The sequence below is a fragment of the Drosophila suzukii genome, chromosome 3, assembly GCF_043229965.1.
Source record: "Drosophila suzukii chromosome 3, CBGP_Dsuzu_IsoJpt1.0, whole genome shotgun sequence".
NCBI classification, from domain to species: domain Eukaryota; kingdom Metazoa; phylum Arthropoda; class Insecta; order Diptera; family Drosophilidae; genus Drosophila; species Drosophila suzukii.
Genome location: NC_092082.1, coordinates 4858732 through 4878684, shown reverse-complemented (window position 1 = coordinate 4878684; position 19953 = coordinate 4858732). Strand labels below are relative to the sequence as shown.

General features: G+C 39.8%; 1 protein-coding gene and 1 long non-coding RNA gene across 2 annotated transcripts; one reads left to right on the top strand and one right to left on the bottom strand.

Annotated features, from left to right (window-relative positions):
- The first annotated feature begins 1640 nt into the window (after nt 1-1640).
- LOC118877298 (uncharacterized) lies at nt 1641-5529 on the top strand. Its single transcript, XR_005014208.3, has 2 exons — nt 1641-1780; nt 4247-5529. It is a non-coding gene; the product is annotated as an uncharacterized lncRNA (long non-coding RNA).
- ple (tyrosine hydroxylase ple) lies at nt 4828-10484 on the bottom strand. The gene is made up of 7 exons (XM_017079266.4): nt 9968-10484; nt 8885-8996; nt 8464-8586; nt 8253-8351; nt 7094-7913; nt 6675-6801; nt 4828-6115 (listed from the first exon to the last, which is right to left on the bottom strand). The coding sequence occupies exons 1-7, from the start codon at nt 10034-10036 to the stop codon at nt 5717-5719; spliced, it is 1749 nt and encodes a 582-aa protein (XP_016934755.2). The 5' UTR covers nt 10037-10484; the 3' UTR covers nt 4828-5716.
- Between the last annotated feature and the right edge of the window lie 9469 nt (nt 10485-19953).

Here is a 19953-nt window from a genome sequence, read left to right as displayed (position 1 = left end):
TCACAACTTTAAACGTTTTTAAATACACTTTCCGTTTACTAGTTCGACTTATAAAGTCATCAAGTTTGTGAAGTTCGTGCTATGGAAGTAAAACTGTATTTTTAGAGACACATATTTGAAATAACAACTGCAATTTAGCTAGTTAAAACCCACTATTAACGAAGAATGTGTCGGATCACTACTTAGTAGGTGATTCCCTATCCCAGAGGCAACCTTTGATATCTCCACCATCGTTGGGCAAACTTCCGCCTCCAGAGCGCGTGTTTTTAATTAGCCAAAGTCAACAAGTGGTCCAGTGGAGCGTGTAAACCTACTTAAGACTTTCGGTTCCAGACCCTATATGCAGCTCCAGATGAGGCTAGCAAACAGATCACTTTGTATTCAGCTATTGACATTACGTCAGCTCTCTTTCTGCGTATCCTACTGTTACCCGATTTGTTTGCCAAGCTAAAATCAAAATATTGACACCAACAGTCAATGGGAAAAGTGATGAGATGATGATGCGCAGAATCAGGCCCAAATCAAGTCGATTCCAATCGCGTGCCGCTGGCTGGAGTGCAATAATTATCGCTCATACGCCCCGTCGACCATCTGGCTGAATGCCTTTAAAGCCAGACAGGTCGGCTGCTTGGCAACCAGCTAATGGGAAATTATATGCACGATTTTCTTGCGATTGTTTAACAACAACATTGACTGCTTTTGGCATGAAATCTCACAGGTTTTCTCCACTTAGTTTTAGTACTTATGTACTGTCGTTTTTTTTTTCTCTGCAGCTTTGCTTAATTAGTATCGCATTTAAAATTCTAATTTTAATTTATGATCGAAAGTGGTCTTGGTATCTGGGCCCTTAGCTACCGATGCAGCACTTATCTGGGCCGCCAGGTGCCGTAATCCATATTCCGAGTGGTTTGAACTGTTTAAAAGTCGCGCAGCTGGCCAACGTGGTCGTAATTGTCTAGCCAATTGGTGCTGTAACCGTTTTTAATTATGGACACTGTGACACTACTAGTTCTGGAGGGAGACTTTGCATGCCCCGCAGAAACAAGATGGATTCTACATTAGTGGGCCTTTAAAACATTTTATAAAAGGAATGTGTTCAAACAGGAACATAAAACATTAAAACAAATTGACTAAGATTCAAGATTACCATTGCTGTCTTAAGAGGGTGCTATAAATATCAGATCAATGAATCGCAGAACAGTGCTACAAACATTTTATAATATTTAAATTGCTTGTAATATGAATGTGGCTTTAAAGTGAGATATAAGAGCAATCACTTCTAAATAGAAAGTGTGTCAGCATTCAGGGATCCCCCCATAAAAAACCTGGAAGGCCAGGGAAAATCTATGTAATACTACGAATATCTTATCTAAAAATATCGCACTTATTTATGAATGCATCTCTCACGCCCCTAAATATTCATAAGACCAGCTGTTCTAGCTTGGATATGCAAATGAGGGATTAGAGAAAAAAAACACCCTCCCAGCCCCTGGAAATTGACGGGGTGGAAACCTGTTCATACTCTAATTAGCCCGAGAGCTATTGCGATTATAAATGCTCGATCATTTAAATTGGAACCGGCCAACAGGTGCACCTCTGGCTAACGGTTTGGCTGCAGATATTCACACCTCCAGCAAATAGTCGAGGTTCCAGCTAAGTATGAGAAAGACTAGATTTAGTATCTCTGAAAAGTTCAAGACTCGCGTTTCGATTGCAATTAATTGGCACGAAATGGCGGCCAGAATGCCAAAGCCAAATGCAGAATTTGGCCATGCCAGCTGTAAGTCATTGACTTTGATATTCGATTAGCCAAAGCCAAATATCAAATACCAAATACTGGTAATAGCAATAATGGCCGTAGACATGTTCTAGTTAATTCCTTTGGCTACTGTCAAAGCCAAGCTCCAGCTAACCTTGGCTTTTGTATTTTGGGTTTTGGTTTGTTCGTTGTGTGTGCTTTTTTATGCGGCTTTAATTAGCCAAATTTGAAATGTTGGCGGCGGCTGTAAATGAAACGTGTTTCGCTCTTGGAGCTCTGCGCACTGCCACTGCCACTGGCTTTATTCTTGTTTTGTGTTTTTATCGTTTTATTTTCTTCTCGGCAGTGTAAAAAACTTAAACAATTAATGAAAAGTGTTTAATTGCAAAGTGCATTGGGCTTCCGGCAATTATCTCGACGTTGCCCCGGTTCAACAAACCCGTGCCAGCGCCGCGTTTCCTGCAACCCTAACCCATTTGCTCAGTGGCCTTGACAGAAGACCATAAGAACCTTATTTTCCAACCAGGTCCAAACTGACCAGCGGCACGTAGTCCGCCGATTCCGAGTCGCTCTTGGCAATCGAATCAAGTGCAAATGTTTGCCCACGCCAAACGCAGCGCTAAGTATTTAGCCAGCCTTTTAAACCTGACCCAAATCAGACGGACAATTACCCGATTACAGCCCCAACAAAAGCCAACTAAAGTTGATAAATGCCCAGCCTTAGCTCCAGCAAAACTTCGCTGCCAATTCATATTTTTTAGTATCGAGTAATGGCCATAATGGAGATATATCAGCAATTGTCATTAACTATAGTATACCAAGTGCTTAATGGGTATATCGAAGCAGGCAGTTTGTTAGGCATTTTAATCAACTCTTTTCGTTATTAAATATATTGCATTTATTTTTCAAGCCTAAGGGCTGTTAAAATTATTAAAGTAATTAAAATTCTAGTATTGGACATTAAACTAAAATTCAAGTCTATAAATGATTCAATGTTACTACTATAATTTTAGTACACCTGCATGAGATTATGACCAGGCTAATTAGCTAATAAACCTTAAATAAAAACTAGAACACGCTTAAGTTCAAGTTTAAGTAACGAATGAAATATTATAAAATTTTGTTCCTATGACCTTCTATGTAACTTACATGTAAGAGATTGAAGTCATTAAAATTTTAATTATAAATAACAAATCTTACATGAATTCTATTACAATAACCCATTGAAATAACACATTACACACGTGTACGAGATTCTAGTTATTAAAATTTTAATTATAATTAAGCTCACATTTCTTACATAGATTCTATAACATTAACCCATGGGAATTCCCAAGACTTGGCTTAAATATTGGCTCAAGCCAAGTGTAAAGTGGCTTAAAGTAGCACCATTGAAGCATAAAGGCAATATTCCAATAAATAATTCAAATCAGTTGCATGTCAATCCATCAATTTCTTTAAGATTAGTCAATAGGGTTCAGTGACAATATATCGTTAGACAAGCAAATAAACCTCTTTTCCGCACACCTACAAAAGACTGTAGTTATTATTCCAATAATTAGCTAATAAATATCACTCAAGGGAAATCCCGAGCCCTAGTTAATACAAGAAAACACCCCGTTCTGATGATCAGCACACCTGCGAGGGCATTTTAGTTTCGATACATCTGTCCCTTATCGTTCTGATTTCATATTAATATCATTATAATTGGACGACAACGTGGGCGTTCCCACGATTCCCCTCCATATCGCCTACATCCGATCGGCAGCCGCTAATTGTCGCTGTTGCTGTGCCGCCGCAGTTCGAAACTATTAGCACATTCAATTTCAATTCACACAGCCAATTATTATATCACAATAAACTCATACTCGCAGTCGTACACGTATTGTAATTGGCATATGATAAATCCGCTCAGGTGTTATTTATTTATCAGATTTTTTTTTCCTTTCCACAATTAATATGCTGAGGTAGGTCATGTTTTTAACACAGCTGTCGCCTTTGATAATCAGAAAATTATTAATTTAAATACTCTACATGCCAGCTAAATATCAATCATAATCACAGCCACCGAAAATTGGACAGATAAAAAATAGTTAGGAAAGAAAAGCTCTACAGTAGTAATTATAGCATGCTCGTGTGCAATTAAAGACTAATTACTGAAGCTCGCTAATTAAAATAAATTGGCATAGCTTAAGAATAGAATAAAATATTTCCATCAGAGGCCCCTTTCCAATTGTTAATCATGACTACAGGATCTTTGGCAAGTCAAGGTGTGCAAAAAAAAACCATTGTCAATTGCTAGAGGCGTTTTTTTAGTGCCCCAGCCCCTCCCAGAAATGTAGTTCCTTTTCGAGTTTAAACGGTTTCAACTTTATTCATATAATAGCGATAAATATACACACATATAAAAGGAAAGACATATATATTTCTGATATCTGCACGTTTTTTGCACTACTAATATTTTTCTCTTATTGTTTATTTTTGCAGAACCAACGAAGCCTGGCTTGGGGACCAACTGCGCTTTAAATTGTTCATATATTTGTATGCGAATATAATTAGTTATTAGTTTGGCTAATTGCTTGCAGAAATGTTAACACTTGGTTGGCTTTCGATCCAATTGCAACTACATCGAACAATAAGAATAAAATTTCACGCTACGTTAACTTTAAATATGTAATATTCTTGATCCCAATGTCGAATTCACTTGAAATTGTTTGTAATTACTTTATAATGGTATATATTGTGGTTCAAGGGTTTTTGATTATTAAGTACACATCAATCAGATTTCTTAAATATTTTGTATATAGATCGATTTTTTAATAGTTTAATACACATCAATACGATTTCTTAAATATTTTGTATATAGCTCGACTTTGTTAATTATTCTCATTTCACTCTCTTATTCATTTCCCTAAATTCACAATCTCCTTCCCCTAAAACGTCTTTTTTAATACAAGTTTTAAAATAAAAATTCCCTTTTCATGTCATAAATGGTTCCCTAAACACAATCAGACTTTAGAGTTGCTAATTGCCAAAGAACATAATCAAATGAAGAAACCAAAGAGTAATTATTTTTCAATTGCATTTTTAATTTTATTAATACACAAAACTTAAATAAAATAATAATGTTTAAACTCTACATACCTACAATACAATACGTAATAGTCATAAGCATAATAATAGATAATAATAATAATAGTACACAATAGTAATATTGTCGTTTACAGTTATTGTACAATGTAAGAAAATTCTGTTTTGTTTCCATTTCATTTTGATCTTTTCCGTTTTTTTTTGCGTTTCCTTGATTGTTGTATTTTTTTCGCCATATTTTGTTTAGAAATACTATCTCCGAATGAAGTTATAATACCGGGAATACTATATCGCGTGTCTATATAGTCTAGGTAAATATTGTGAGAGACAAAAAGAAGATAATAATAATACAAAAACATTTTGTGTCTGAGTATACAATCGGTTTTGTGTGGTACTTTGCCTACTAAGTGCGGATGTATCTGAACTTTGCTTTCCCAGCACTCTTCACTTCACTTAATTCGCTTTGCTTGGCTTTGTTTTCACATCACTTAAACGTCTAACGATTTTTTGGTCCAATAATAGTTGCGGTGATAAATATGCGGGTCTGGTGTGTAAATCGGGGGTGATCAACAAATAAATATGCTTGTTTTTACCATGTGCGCGATTCGAGAAAATATCAGAACTTTAGATGACAATAAAATAAAATTAAACAAAAAACAATAAACAAAAAATAAAAATAATGCGCGATGCCTTAATTTTGGTTTAAGGATTACGTGTACGAGGGATTGTGCGGTATGTCAATTTAAAATTAATTTGTAAAAATGAGACCGTTGCACCTGTATGTGAATGTTTGGTGGTGGTGGGGGTGGGGCTGTGGTGTTTTGGGCGTTGTTTTTGGGTGCTTCTACATATTTCCCCCCCATCCATTTAGAACGGGCGTCGCAGCTTGGCGATGGCGTTGGTCAGGTGCAAGATCTCCGTGTTCATCTGGTGCACCAAGGTCTCCAGCTTGTCAACGGAGTCCAGAACCTCGACGCGCTCGGTGTGCGGGTTGAAGCGCACCTCGAAGGGACGCGACATGGTGCTGACCCAGCGACGGAACTTGTCCTTGGCATCCTCGAAGCTCTCGGCCACGTAGTAGATGGGCTGGTACTCCTGGTCCTGGTAGGGCTGCACGGCCGTGGAGGCGGGCTCGAAGGCACGGTGCTCGCACTTGTCGCTGATGGCATGGAGCAGCTCACCGTAGGAGCTCAGGAGTCCGGCGCCGTAGGCTTTGATCTGACCATGTTCCTTGCAGAGACCGAACTCAACAGTGAACCAGTAGACCTGGAAATTAATAAGAATAAGAATACTTATTAGTAACCACATCTTAACGGAAGGAATTATAAGGAATTTTTAGGATCACGAAATTTTGGGTCCTACAAAAGTTAATAGGTCAAAAAAGTTAGGATCATGAAGATAGGAATAAAATATTTTTAGGTCCCTACAAAGTTGGGATCATTTCAAAAAGTGATACATATTTGTAGGACTCAAACAAAATAGGATCATTTAGAAGAGTGATAAATATTTTTAGGACTCCAAAAAGTGAAGATCATTTATAAAGGTGTCAAATATGTTTAAGACTAAAAAAGTTAAGATCATGTATATAAATGTTAAATATTATTAAACAAATTATAAAAAAAATACTTTCTGTTATAAACATCAAATATCCCATTGCACTTTTCAAGACCCAGTTTTTTTTCGGATTGGAAAAATCATTGAATCGCACTTTTTCTGTGTGACTTTGACAGTGACTAAACAATGATCTTGGTGGCGAGCAAAACCAGCCGCGTCATAGCTGCACTTGAGGCTAAGGTCGTTGGTTGCAACTCAATTAAAAACTCACCGTGGACAGCTTCTCGATTTCTTCGTCGGAGGCACCCAGCGAGGCCAGTCCAATCTCCTGCGAGAACTGGGCGAAGCTGGGATCGGCCAGCAGGGGCATGTGACCCAGCAGCTCGTGAATGGAGTCGCTGTAATGACAGAGAATAATGCTTGTTAAAAGTGTGGAAAATGTGCTGGCATAAAGCAATTAGCCTGGTTAAATGAGCTGGGCAGCCGGCCGCAGTTCCTGTAGCCAATTTGCCTGTGTTCCGAGGCACAGAAAGTTGGCTCGGCAAGGAAAGGCGGAAAAGGAAGCCCCGGCACACACACAGGCAGAGCAGGCAAATGCAATTAGGCTGGGACAAAGAGCCTTTTTGCCCCCTTTGAAGTGATTTTAACCCCCTGGTAAAATGTATATAGACGATGGTAATAGATACTTACGGCTCGGGGGTGTGGTAGGGCGAGTTGACGTGGCGCACATACTGGGTGCTCTGGAAGATGCGGAAGGCCAGGGAGGCGAGGAAGTCCCGGGCGGTCAGAAGACCGGCGGCAGGGCGCAGCGAGAATCCGGTGTTCTTGCGCAGGAAGTCGGACATCTCCTGCAGTTGGGGCAGACGGTTGTCCACGAAGATCTGCTCATCCTGGAGCTTCTGGAAGGCGGCCCGGTACTCGGCACAGGCATGCTTGGGAGCCAGATCCTGGACGGTCTTGAAGACCGAGCGCCAGGTCTTGACCTCCACGTCGGAGTAATCGATGTATGGGATCGGGTCTCCGTACTTGTAGGCGAAGGCAATCTCGGCGATGTCCTTGCGGCGCTGCCTGTAGACTTTGTCGGCGAATCCGGGATGGTTCATGTCCAAATCGGGCTCGTACTTGGTCATCAGATGGTTGCAGTTGTCCAGCTCGGAGGCATGCTTGGGGAACCAGGGGGCCTTCACATTGAGGTTGTTGTCGGCCATCAGGTTCATGCTGCTGAAGGAGCCCGACTGCCTGAGGGAGCGGATCAGCTGCAGCAGATTGCCGCGGGTCATGTCCAGCTTGATCAGGACATCGTGATCCACGCCCTCGACACGCGACTGGCGGGACTCCACATGCTGGACGGAGCCGTGGAAGGTCTCGATGGCCTTGAGGATACGACCCAGGGAGGAGATGCCCTCCTTGAGACGCACCACCAGGGCGGCACTCTGCATGGCAGCCTCGGCTTCCGGTGACTCCGATGCGGCATTGGCCAACAGAATCTCGTCCTCGGTGAGACCGTAATCTGCAAAAAGGCCAGGAAAGCAAAGGAAAAAAATTATATTATATTATGGTAAGGATGCAATCATCTGCGGCTTAGGGTCACGTAAACGATAAGCGGGCTACGTGGGCGGTGGCGTTGCCAGGCAAACGCATTTCATACTTTTACTAAGTCGAGCGTAACAAATGAAAAAGGGAAATGCGACATTTCAACGCCGCACCCACTCAATTGTCCGTGTGTTGAGTGCTTTTCCTCCTCTGGTCCCGGCACTTTATCATATTAAGCACTTAAATCAATGTCGCACGCTTTTCAAAAGCCCCTCAGAAGTTAAGTACTACTTATGGTAGCGAACCCCCTGCTCACCGTTCTTGGTCGGCTGGCGTTCGCCTTCTGGCTCCTGCGACTGCGATTGCGACTGGGATTGCTCCTGTTCAACGCTCTCGATTTCAACATCCTCCTCAACTAAAAGGTAATCAAATAAAAAGAAATAATAAAAATCATAATCCAAATCAAATCAAAGACAATAAGCTTGTAGAAAGGGCGAAAAACAAAAGGAGGGAGGGTAGATATTAACCTGCAACATATTCTTCGTCCAGGGGCAGGTTCTCCAGATTGGCTTGCTCGTCCTGGAGCTCCACATTCTGCTCGGCAGGAATGTGCTCCTGAGCCTGCAGAATGCAATCCTCCAGAGAATCGTCTTTAAAATCAAAAAATAAAAACAAAGGGTAACAATAAATAAAGGCGAAGAACAAATAATAAACTAAGGTAAATAAAAAATAAACTAGGATACATAAAAGATAATCAGGGAATGTTTAAAGAACAATTTAAAAAATCGAATTTGATTTAAGCCCATTTTTCAAAATATAAAACACTATTTAAGGTATCTGTATTTTTTTAACACCCACTTGTTGAGTTTTTAAAGGCCAATTTAAGCGCCCTTTATAGGTAATTTACTGGAGTTTTAAGCACCCACTTGTTGGATTTGGGATACCTACCATTTGCCTTGCTGCGGGCCTCCTCGAGGACGGTTTGTTTGGTCTGCTTGACCACCAGGGTCTCGAAACGGGCATCATCCACCAGGCTGCGACGGCGGGATGGATAGCCATTCTGGAAGAGATAGAAACGAATACATGTTAGTGACATCGGCAGGATGTGCAGCGGAAATTGGATGGTTGCCTTGACCTTCAGGCCCGGGTGGTTTCTTCGCCACGCTTGGGTGGTGATTTTGAGCAGACTATTGCGCAATTTTAAAGCTTATATAAAATGCCCGTGAAAGCGCCGTCTTCAGATCTTTTCTTTGGGTTTCTTGTATAGACCCGGGCTATTCATGCAACCGAATTGATTGTGATTCAAAGCCCCGAATGGTAATTTAATGCGATGTCACCGACTCAAAGCGGTTAGGTGCGAAGATGAATATTATATGGCTGAAAGCCATCAAAAGTCCCCATGCGATTCTGGGGGGAAAAATGCAACTGGCAAGCGTTAAGGGGGGGAAAAAAGGTTTCCATCAGTTGCAGTTTTCACTGTCATCTTGTTTTTGTTTGTTTTTCGGTGGGCTTTTTTCTGATTTTTTTTTTGGGCCACCTCTTTGGCTGATGAAAGATGACCAACTCATTGAATCATTTTTATTGATTTCATATTTTGTTTTGGTCGGCCGCAGCATAAACATAAACAGAAACAGAGACGAGTCAACAATGAGGCGCGACTGTTTCGGCCAGGCTAAGTGCAGGGGCATAAAGGCAGCCACTTTCACTTATTTGTTAAATAATAACTTAACACACGACTCGTTGGGGCCGCTGGCGATTTGGGCCTTTCGATTTGGCCCGCCTGTTCTTAGAGGTGTGACTTATTGGCCAACTGAGGACCGAATGGAATTGAATTTGGTATCCGAACTGAATTTGCGAAAAGAAAGAAATGCGGGATCACAAAAATGGTCGGGACTGCCGGGCCAACTGGTTTTCGAGACACACAAAACCTTTGGATAGTCACGTATACCAAATCTAGTCACTCTATTTGGTTTATGTTTCTCTTTCGATTCGAATTGGAAAATGGTTTGGTTTTTTTTTTTTTGGACTCACCTCAATACTGTAGGATTTCTTGATGGCGAACATCTCGCGGTTCTTTTGGGCTGCTGCAACGGCCATCATTTTGTTTTGTGTGTGTTTTGTTTTCGTTTAGGGTAATTAACAAAAATTTACGCAAAGTGTTGGCAAAAACACTTAGAATACTATTTGCTTATGTGCTTGGTTGCGCTTTTCTTGTTTGATTTGCAATAAGCACTCGAAATGTGTTGACACTTTCACTGCTTATTGGCGATCTGGCTGGATTATTATGGGAAAATTGCTCCTGAAACTGAACTGTTTGCGTCTAGAATTGAGCTGGACAAGAACTCTCGACTCTCGGATTCACGACGTGGTATCTGGATATTGGTGGCTGTAAGTTAACTGGATCCTTTCGCGAACTCGAAACTGATGATCTCGATATGGTGATATCCTTGTCAGCTAATTGTATTACAACAAACAGAGTCAGCAAACTACTTGAGGCTGGGCGCACAAGTCTTTAGAGCGAATGATAGCGAATCAATGCATGCTCCAGGTCGAGTTGCCGCCGCTTAAATACCCCCAGATTCCGACGGCCAAGTTAACGAACGTTTCCCCCGAATCGTCTGTCGGCCATTCGGTTGGCTCAAACGAGCGACGACGATGACTGGTTTTCGCATGACGCGGCTGTGACGTAGTTGTCCAGCTGGAGCTGGGTTAAAGCCGAGATATGCCCATGCCGTGGGGTTTCCTCTCACCAGCAGCCGGAGTGGGTCGAGAATCGCGGGGCCCGCTGACGCGACCAAGTTCAAGTGCGGCAACAGGCTAGAACGTCGCATTGGCCATGTTTTTGCCGCTTTCGTTGCTCTTGTCTCTTGGCTAAAAAGCGGGGTTAACCATTAGCGCGTGCGCGTCAGTCGGAGTGGTAGAATACCCAAAAGCCTTTGGAATTGTCGCGGTGGCGTTGGCCAGCTGGAGCTGGAAAGCCTCAGCAGGTCATAGAAAAAAAACCAAAACAAAACAAAACATAGCTAGCCCAAGCCAAAAGTTAAGTATACGCCGTGTGCACGGAGGAAAATAATAAAATATGACATTGTGTACGCCGTTTACTTGGTGTGAGAAATGTTTTTATTTAACAGAATAATGTTTAATTATGAGATATAAAAATATTCCTTTCAAGAAATCTCCATTAACTGGAAAATAATAAAATTATCCATTTTATATGGGAAATCTGTTTGTTAAGAAGAATATGGGTATTTTTCAAAAATATTTTTTGTGAGTTATTCCTCCCAAAAAATCTACAATGCTTAGAAAATAGATTTTATAAGATTCCTGAATTTATATCTTAACATAAAGCCACCAACAAGGGCTTTAATCAAATAAAATAAATAAAATAATACTTATTTGTTGCTTGTTTATTGTATATTTATTATAAATTATTTACATATTTATAGTATAGTTCTAAAGTCTAAAGTAGTCTAGCTTTGAGTAGTTATACGAGTCTTCCATTTCTTACATCCTAGTATCAAAAATTAAGTAAACATTACAAGTTAAAAATATACAATTTTTTGAAAGTACCATTACTATAACCATTACTACTTTAAGCACAAACTAAAATTATTATAATTATCAACATAAAAGAACAAATCATGTTAAATCATGATAGAGATACATTTACAACCATTTTTCTGGGTGTAATTACAGTCAAAGATCGGTGGCTGTCAAAGACCCGAGAAAAATACTCTAGATCCTGAATGACTCAACGGAATCTCTAGAGAACTAGGGCGGATGCCGAAGCGGATCATATAGGGACAAAGTGAAAGTGAGCTGGAAAACAAACTATTGATAAACAGGAAGTGCCGATCACATGGGTTAGTGCGTGACCGAGTAGGCGGCACCCGGCCATATCGATTAAATTTAAAAGCACATTTAACAACTAATTTGCATGCGTAAATGTAGCACATTAAACTAAGCCGTGGCGTTAAGTACAGTCACATTATAATATCTATGGCATAATTGAAAGCCCCGTCAAAACATCTGGCGATCGGAATTTGCATATGGCAGCTGACGGATTACGAGATCGCATATTGAATATATGTAGATAGATCTATATATTCCTGTCCTGTAACCTGATAACGTTGGCAAGGCTACCGCCGATTCTCAAATTGGATGCAGGTCGCCGATTCGAATGACATTTTCAGTGGCAGCTTTATTTTTTATCCAAATTCAGTTAGCGGCGCTCGAGATCGACGCGATTTGCCATTGATCTACATATGTGCACTTGTACTTGCCAACAATCCGGTCATCCTTGCAGCCTGCCTCTAGCGACTAACTAACTATCTAAGCATATAGTGCCGATGTTAATGCGATCTACAGATCAAATTAGTAGATCAAATCGAGTGATTGAGCTAACGAGCCCGATAATGAGCTAACACATCATATATACGTCTATCTAATCCGATCCGCATTAAGTTATTAAGTCCCCGGGTTGTACAACATCTAGAGTAGCAAAAACATAATTATTCCACTGATAGATCCATAATACAAATTGGATCGATCAAGTGGGCTTTATGATTCAGGTTGCTGGCGGTTGTGGGAGCTAGGAAATACATTTAACTAAATTTATGAGACATTAGGAGTAATACTGATTTTGAATTTAGTTTTATAACTTCTGAGATAAAATATGAATTTCTTTTTACATTTATTTTTATATTCTCCGCTAAGATTTTTTATAACATTAAATATATACACAATATATTTGACTCTATAATATCGAGTCATTATTATTAGTTCATAATGTGAGAGTAAGTAATTAAACAAATTTATAGAAAACCCAAAAATATTCCAAATAGCATTTGCCCTATAAAATAAACTGCGCACTATATTACCCATTAGTCATTTGCAAAAAGTTCTCACATGACCCACCATTCCATTCACATTTGGCTAAACATTTACTTCCGATTTTCGTGCAATATTTTAGGAAGCCAATCAAACTATAATTTCAGTTTAAGGTTTTTGTGGTGCTTATAGATTCATGCCAGCATATATCTTAATCTTAAACACATTCGAATGCCTTGACGGCCGGGCAAACTTTTCTTCCGACATTAGTTTTCTACTATTGTTCTTTGCGCGGGATTGCATAATTAAGGCACAGCCTCTATTTTTTCGCTGCTTAATTCTCTCTTATTTTTTTTATTAAATATTTAAATTTAATTGTGCACGGCGCATACGCTTTGCTCATTCTAAAGGTATTAGATATAAGACGGCGAACAATATGCAAACGAATATACGAGCACACGCCCAAGGTTTCAGAAGTCACAAAATTGTTTCATATACACGGAGTTTCAGTTTTTAGTCGTGATTCATGGAGGCGGTGGCCGTTCACTGGGATTTCCTTGTCCTTGGCCGTGAACCTTTTAACGGTTGACTAGCTCCTAAGCGATCTCCCCATCTAAAACTCTTTCCCCTCGCACTTGGCCAACCAGTTTGTTTGTTTTATTGAAGTCTCATGATCAAACCATAATCAGTAAAACAGTCTAAATAGGCGATTCCCGCCTCCCTTGCTGTTTATATCTCCACCTCCCGCCTATTAAATAATGTTTAATTGTTTGCCACAAAAAATTTGAAATGGCTCCTTTGAGAACTGAATTTGGCTCGCGCTTGAAGGTCGATGATATTGGCTTTTGCAATTTTTAAGTTTTGTTACATAAGACGGATTTACTTTTTTCTTTTCGTTTATATTATGTTTTGGTTTTTTTCATAGACCTAATGATCAATCATCAAGATAAAAGAGTGTTCAAACAAATTAGATTCTATAATTAAAAATTTCACAAGCGGCAAACGTTGGAAACGACCTTTTCGGATTGTATTGAGTTTTTACTATGCCACACACATTCATTGTTCTATTAAAATAATGTATTTATGTTTGCCTCGGTCACGTAGTCCACTATTTTGCCTTAAATGGGAATATCGAAGTACAGTTTCCTTTTGTATCCATTCCATCAATCATAATTGTCGGCATGAAATGCTAAAAAGTTTTCGAAAAATCCGGGGAAAGCAGTTCCTGTTGGCCATTTGTATGAAACTGAGAACTAGAGTGGAAAGCAAAGAACGCTAGAATTAATTGATATGTTAATAACAAAGTTTGGTTTAACATCTTTGAATTATGCATGAAGACGATAAAAACTTGGGTAAACAGGGGAATTCATTTTAAAGTGGAAAGATACATTTATTGAATCACTTTCAAAACTTTGTTTACAAAGAAATTAAGAAAAGCAAAATACAAGAATAGGCAAAAAACCCAAAAAGTTTTTAAAAATTACCCAACATTTACTAAAAATACATTTTTTACAATGAAGTAAATTAGGTTGATTTTAAAGACAGCTAGACTGCTAGACAAAATAAATGCCTAAGTTAAGCCGGCAATATATAATATAATAATAATATAATATCTTCATAAAAGTATAATACATATTTTGAAAATATGATATTTTTTTCAAGAGAATGGAGTAGTAGTAGGTATCAAATATATACCAGAAAGCGCATCTAGAGTTTTCCCGACCTTCCGCTCTGGATCGCTTATTTCCCCGTCTCCGGATCGCACGATCTTGCAGCCTTGCGATCCACTTGGAACTGAATTTCCCAGCCCTCGTTGGATGCCCTTGCTGGGGACTTCCGAGAATACAAATCTGTGCGAGGACTGTACCAGCGCACTTCCTACGGAGCAAATAAATATTATTCATAATTCAATAAAGCGCAATTAATAATACAATTACGAGTCCATTTCAAAAATGCTTAATTTTTTTTTTCATTTTTTATTCCATTCTACTAAGCCACATTCTACGGCACCAATCTGGCCCAGCAATTATGTGCATTAATTACGAATGGCAATCATTTTTGTTGCTAATTATTGTATAATATTGAGGTTTTGCTTTCCCAAATCGATCGTATCGCGGTATGTAGTATTAGCCATGTCGATGAGCTGTCGTCGGAAAGGGGGAGTCCACCAAGTTGGCGATGATATGTCAATCACGTGCTTGAAAACCGAAGTTCCGAGGCGGAGGAGGGGGATCTCTCCGCTTTCTAAGATCAACTCGTTTACGGCTGATTCACCTGGGGGCCAAAGATGACGCCGGTTCGTGGGGCCGATGCTGTTTTTTTATTGCCCGCATTTAGCAGTAAAATTGTTCATTTGAATATGCAAAATAGCCGCGCGCCTCGTTCGCATTTCGTTTTTTGTGTTTGTTTTGGTTTGTTTTATACCATTTTTGTTGTTGCCTGTTTTTCTGTTTATTTTTTGCGTCACGTGCGGCAAACAAAAAACATGTTCGAAAAACCCCAGACGCACTGCAGCGGGGGTTTTCTTGGCCAGGACCCACTCACCATGTTAAAAATTGGCTATTAAATTGAGCCAACTTCATGATTAAGATTAATTAAAGAATTCGTGGGAATCGAAACTATTCAGGTGACTGGGGCTTTCCTTCAATCAATTATGGAAGATTGAGTGCGCTTTTGAAATAATTCTCTTGATGAGTGTGGCATACTAAACTACTCATTAAATTAAGTCACTTAGCACGGCTGCAATTTGATGATGAATATTTTTCCTGGACATTTCGAGAATGGTGATTTTTGTTTTTCACCAGAGGAGGGGGTTTTCGAATTCTGGCCAGGACCACCGCTCGTGTTCCCTGCTGCCAATCACAACTTTATATTTAGCTTATCGCCGTTGATTTTAACGACTTTGCCTTACTTAACCGTGAATGTGTTCCAAAACATTTCCAAGGCGTGTTCCACGCAGTGGAGCAAAAATAAACACCAACTTAATCACCAGACGTTGTATCGGAACGAGCCCCCAAAAATAATCGGTAAAAAGTAGCTTTTCTCAGGTATGTATATTTTCATTATTATCACATTGTCGTAAAAATTCGGCTAAAGTTGAACAAAGCGTCGCGATGCCACACAAAGAAAGTTAAAATTAAAGTGCCCAAGAAGCGCGGAAGATTTTGCACTCCCATATATATAAGGTGTTTAAATTAATATATATACCTGGTATGCAGATGATTGTTTAATGCACCGATTAAATGATGCCAATGACAATGACGGGCCCTTTTGGCCACTCGAAAATGTTTTTCTCTGGCCCAGCACTTGACCCGCTTAGCAGGGGGTTGGTCAGCTCAAAAATCAATAGACACACCTGGAAATGACAGGTGGGCTTCGAACAAAAACCGAAAACGGAAGCCCACCACCACCACCGCCGTTGGCTTTTCATTTCACAAGTGCCTGTCTCTGTTTTTGATACGCTTTCCAAAATGTAAATCACAATCCCACAAAATTCTGCTTTAAAGAGATGTGGATTCCCTCGACTTCAGCCAGGTGCAGCCATTAAGGCCGAAAGGAGTCACCTGCTAATTGATGGCTTGTCTGTGCCACAAAAGCCAGTCGGCTGACTCGACTTGGTCTTCCCCAAACGCACTTGCGTCAAGACCGAATGTTTATACTACTGCTGCTATCTGAGTCACGGCCAATCAGATACTTTCAAAAAGTGGATATTTTTCCCCAGTTACAAGGGGTTTTTTCGCGCGAGATCAACATTCTGATTTGGTTCTCGCACTTTTTTTTGTTCGTGCTAATTTCCAAATCGGAAATGCTGCGGTTGATCTAGCGCAGAAGATCTGGACTTTCTGGGGGATTTGCATAACATCTTCTTCGCGGGTTATTTCCTAGGAAATGTTCTATTGACGTCTATTTTCACAATGGTAAGGCAGTCGCCAAACGAATGATTTGACAGTTTTGTTACGGTTTGGGTTTCTCGCCTTAAAAACTGGTTTTCCCCAAACTCTATTTAGCATAATTCGCTAAATATGCTCCACTTAACGCCCTGTTTTGTTTGGCTACCGTTTGTATTTTGTTGAGAATGTCATGTTATGGAAATCCAGCCCGAAAAATTCTCGCCTCAAGTTGTCAAGGCGAGCAATACGAAATTCTTAGCCAATTACTTGAGAGACCCAACACGAAGGTCAGGCACTTTCTAAGGCCTTTTTGTGTTCGAATCGGAGGTGTTTGCCAGTGGGCTCCTGTATATTAACATAAATTACGATTCAATCGAGCAGCTGGCCATAAAAACAACTAGTAACAATTTCATTAGACCAGCTGCGATGATGTTTTAGCAGGCGGTTGCACCAAGGTACTAAGATACTAAGATATAGTACTTTCAATGCTTAAACGAGGGTGAAAAGTGGCGACTAATTAGCGACAAGTGTCATGAGTCGACGTTGGGGTGAGCTCATTTGTTGGCTTTGCATTTTATGTAATGCAATATTTAATCAGCTGCCATTGCATTCTAAATTTAAATTTAAATTCCCCGCTTGGCAGTGCGGCGCGTGCACGAAAATTCCATTGAACTTGAATGCTGCGCAGGTTGGTTTCGGTTTGGGTTTCGTATTTGGTTTTTTGGTTTTGGTTATGGTTGCCACCTGTGCAGGAAGTCGCGTTCGGCGCTTAAGTCTTTTGATTATGTCGGAAACGCTTAAATATGAGTTAATGTGCGACGTTGGCATTATCGTGTAAACGGCAATGTAAATTTCGGAGACTACGTGATCTCGAACCCAGCAGCCACATAATCCTCTTCTAATGATCCATTAATCATCGAAGCGTGGCCCAACATTGTAGCGATCGGTGATTATCTAATAGGTATCTCAAAGATGACAGGGCGAGATCTGTATTACATTAACTAAGTAACTAAATATCGGCTATAAAGCATAGGCAAATACACAAATACAATACCATATAATCGCTCATTCAAAGGCCAAGTTCAAACCGCACCCTCTATAAAGCATTGTTTTAATGGCAAACCACAAACATATCGACAACTAAGGCCGGCAGCTCCGAAAAAAAGAGAAACAATCCAGAGGCACAGGTTCAATGAACGGCTGTCAAGGGAACGCTATTTTTAAGTTCGATTTAATTTGATTTGTTCGCATTAATTGCGCGGATATCTTTCTCCCAGTTGATTCACAAACGGAAGTCCAAGTAACTCACTGACTAACCGACTAAGGAGATTCTTGCAACTTGAACGGGGGATCGGTGCAAGGCTTGCCATTTAAATTTAGAAAGTAAAAGGCGCGTTATGTGTGATAAACCAATGCTGGCTGACTAAGCGACTCGCCAAACTGATTGCATGTTATTTGCACATTACGTGCCCATTACGCAGATGTAATATAATAATTACACCAGCCAAGAACCATTTGTAATAGTGATTATACGATGCCCTAAAGAGGCGATCGTGAGATGGTATTTAATTGTCTGTTGATTGGCAGTATTTTCTTTATATTTTTTCAGGAGAAGGAAACTAATTACAAATAATAACAGAGAGGAACATAAAAAGAAATTAAGAGGCTTAAACCATTTTTAAAAATTCCACAATCATATTTAATTAGACTATAAATCAAATTTAATTATATGGTAACGTTCATTTTTTATGAGTAATCTTTAAGGAGCTATTATAAAACATCTTAGGTGTTAGAAAGAATCAATAATATTATTTTTTAAGATTAAATTTAAAATATTTATCAAAAGCTTTTTTAATTTAAATAAGATAGCTCTACACAAATTATAGTTTCATAAAATAAATATCTTGCAAGCTTGAATTATATCTGTAATCAACTTGGAATACCTCAAGCACCTTCACCCAGCTGATATAGCCAATTATAAGCACGTTCTGTTCGATCACAGTGCAGCAAAATTACGGCTATAACTGATAATATAAATGTATGTAACTTGCTTATAGAATGGAGTAAAAAGCCTTAAAGCCATAACAACAATTACGGGTACGACTGCATAAACTGAATGACCTTTTTGGTCACCAACGTAACGACGACGCACAATATTGTTTAAATGTTTTCCTTTTTTTCTGCTCTTCCAACATGATTATTATGTACTATTTGCTTAGTTTCAACTCCAACGACGAGCTCGTAAATTATGCAACAATGCAACACATAAATCTCCAGCCGGAGGCTGTTTTAGAATGCCTCCGCTTGCCGGCAGGTGAAAATCGCGGCGTGACTACACACAATGACGGACCATGTACGGCTTGCCACGCCTATTTTCGGCCAATTAGAATACCTCAATATCTGAATCTGAATCTGAATATCTGAAATTCTCAGCTTAATCGACAAAGGCAGAGCCAAATGATTGCGTGTCAATAACATCGAAGGAATTTCGCGCACAAAGTTTAAACAATCGTTACGCAACTGCCGGCATTTAATTAACAAATTGCAATTTAAATATTCTCGCATTTATTATGCACGCTTGCATTTCATTATACATTTTAATGTTTGCCCGCCGGTTTGACTTGATTTCTTTCCATTTTTGGTGCTGTGTTTGCTTTAATTTCCATACATTTTCAAATCGTTTCGATCGCTGGTGCCTGGTGAATAAACCAATTAACATGCACAATTGTTATAAATGTTAAAATCAAATCAACAGGTTCTAACCGGATGAAAATTTCGCTTACCGCCGGCAAACAAAGCGGTTCAGAGATCATTAATCACAAGAACTTGGTACCATTTAAAAATAGATCCAATGACTCAAAGGCTATCTTTGATATATAGATTACGACGTGTTTCTAATGGGTGTTGAAAACGCTAATTGCCGGATAAACCCAAGGAAGAGGGCATTGGAACAGAACTGGGGCTACGGGTTGCGTTAGTCACGCATTGTGTTTAAAGATTTTTATATTTAATTAGCAGCATGTTCAGGGTAATTGGGTGTTTTTCCTTAACCTGCTTTGCAACACGTCATCGCCGGAGTTTTGACCTCTCACCCCGCGGGTGTTCTTTGCCCTCTCGAAGAGTCAAGATTCCTGGCATAACCCCGCCGCCGCATGTCATTCCACTCCACTTCAAGAAAATGCTGTAATCGCCGGTGCGCTGATAATTAAATCTGATCAATTGCTTTCAGCAATGCGATTCGAAAGCCTTTTGCATTGCCAACCAGCTTCCCGACTTCGTGCCGTTCTAGAAGACCTG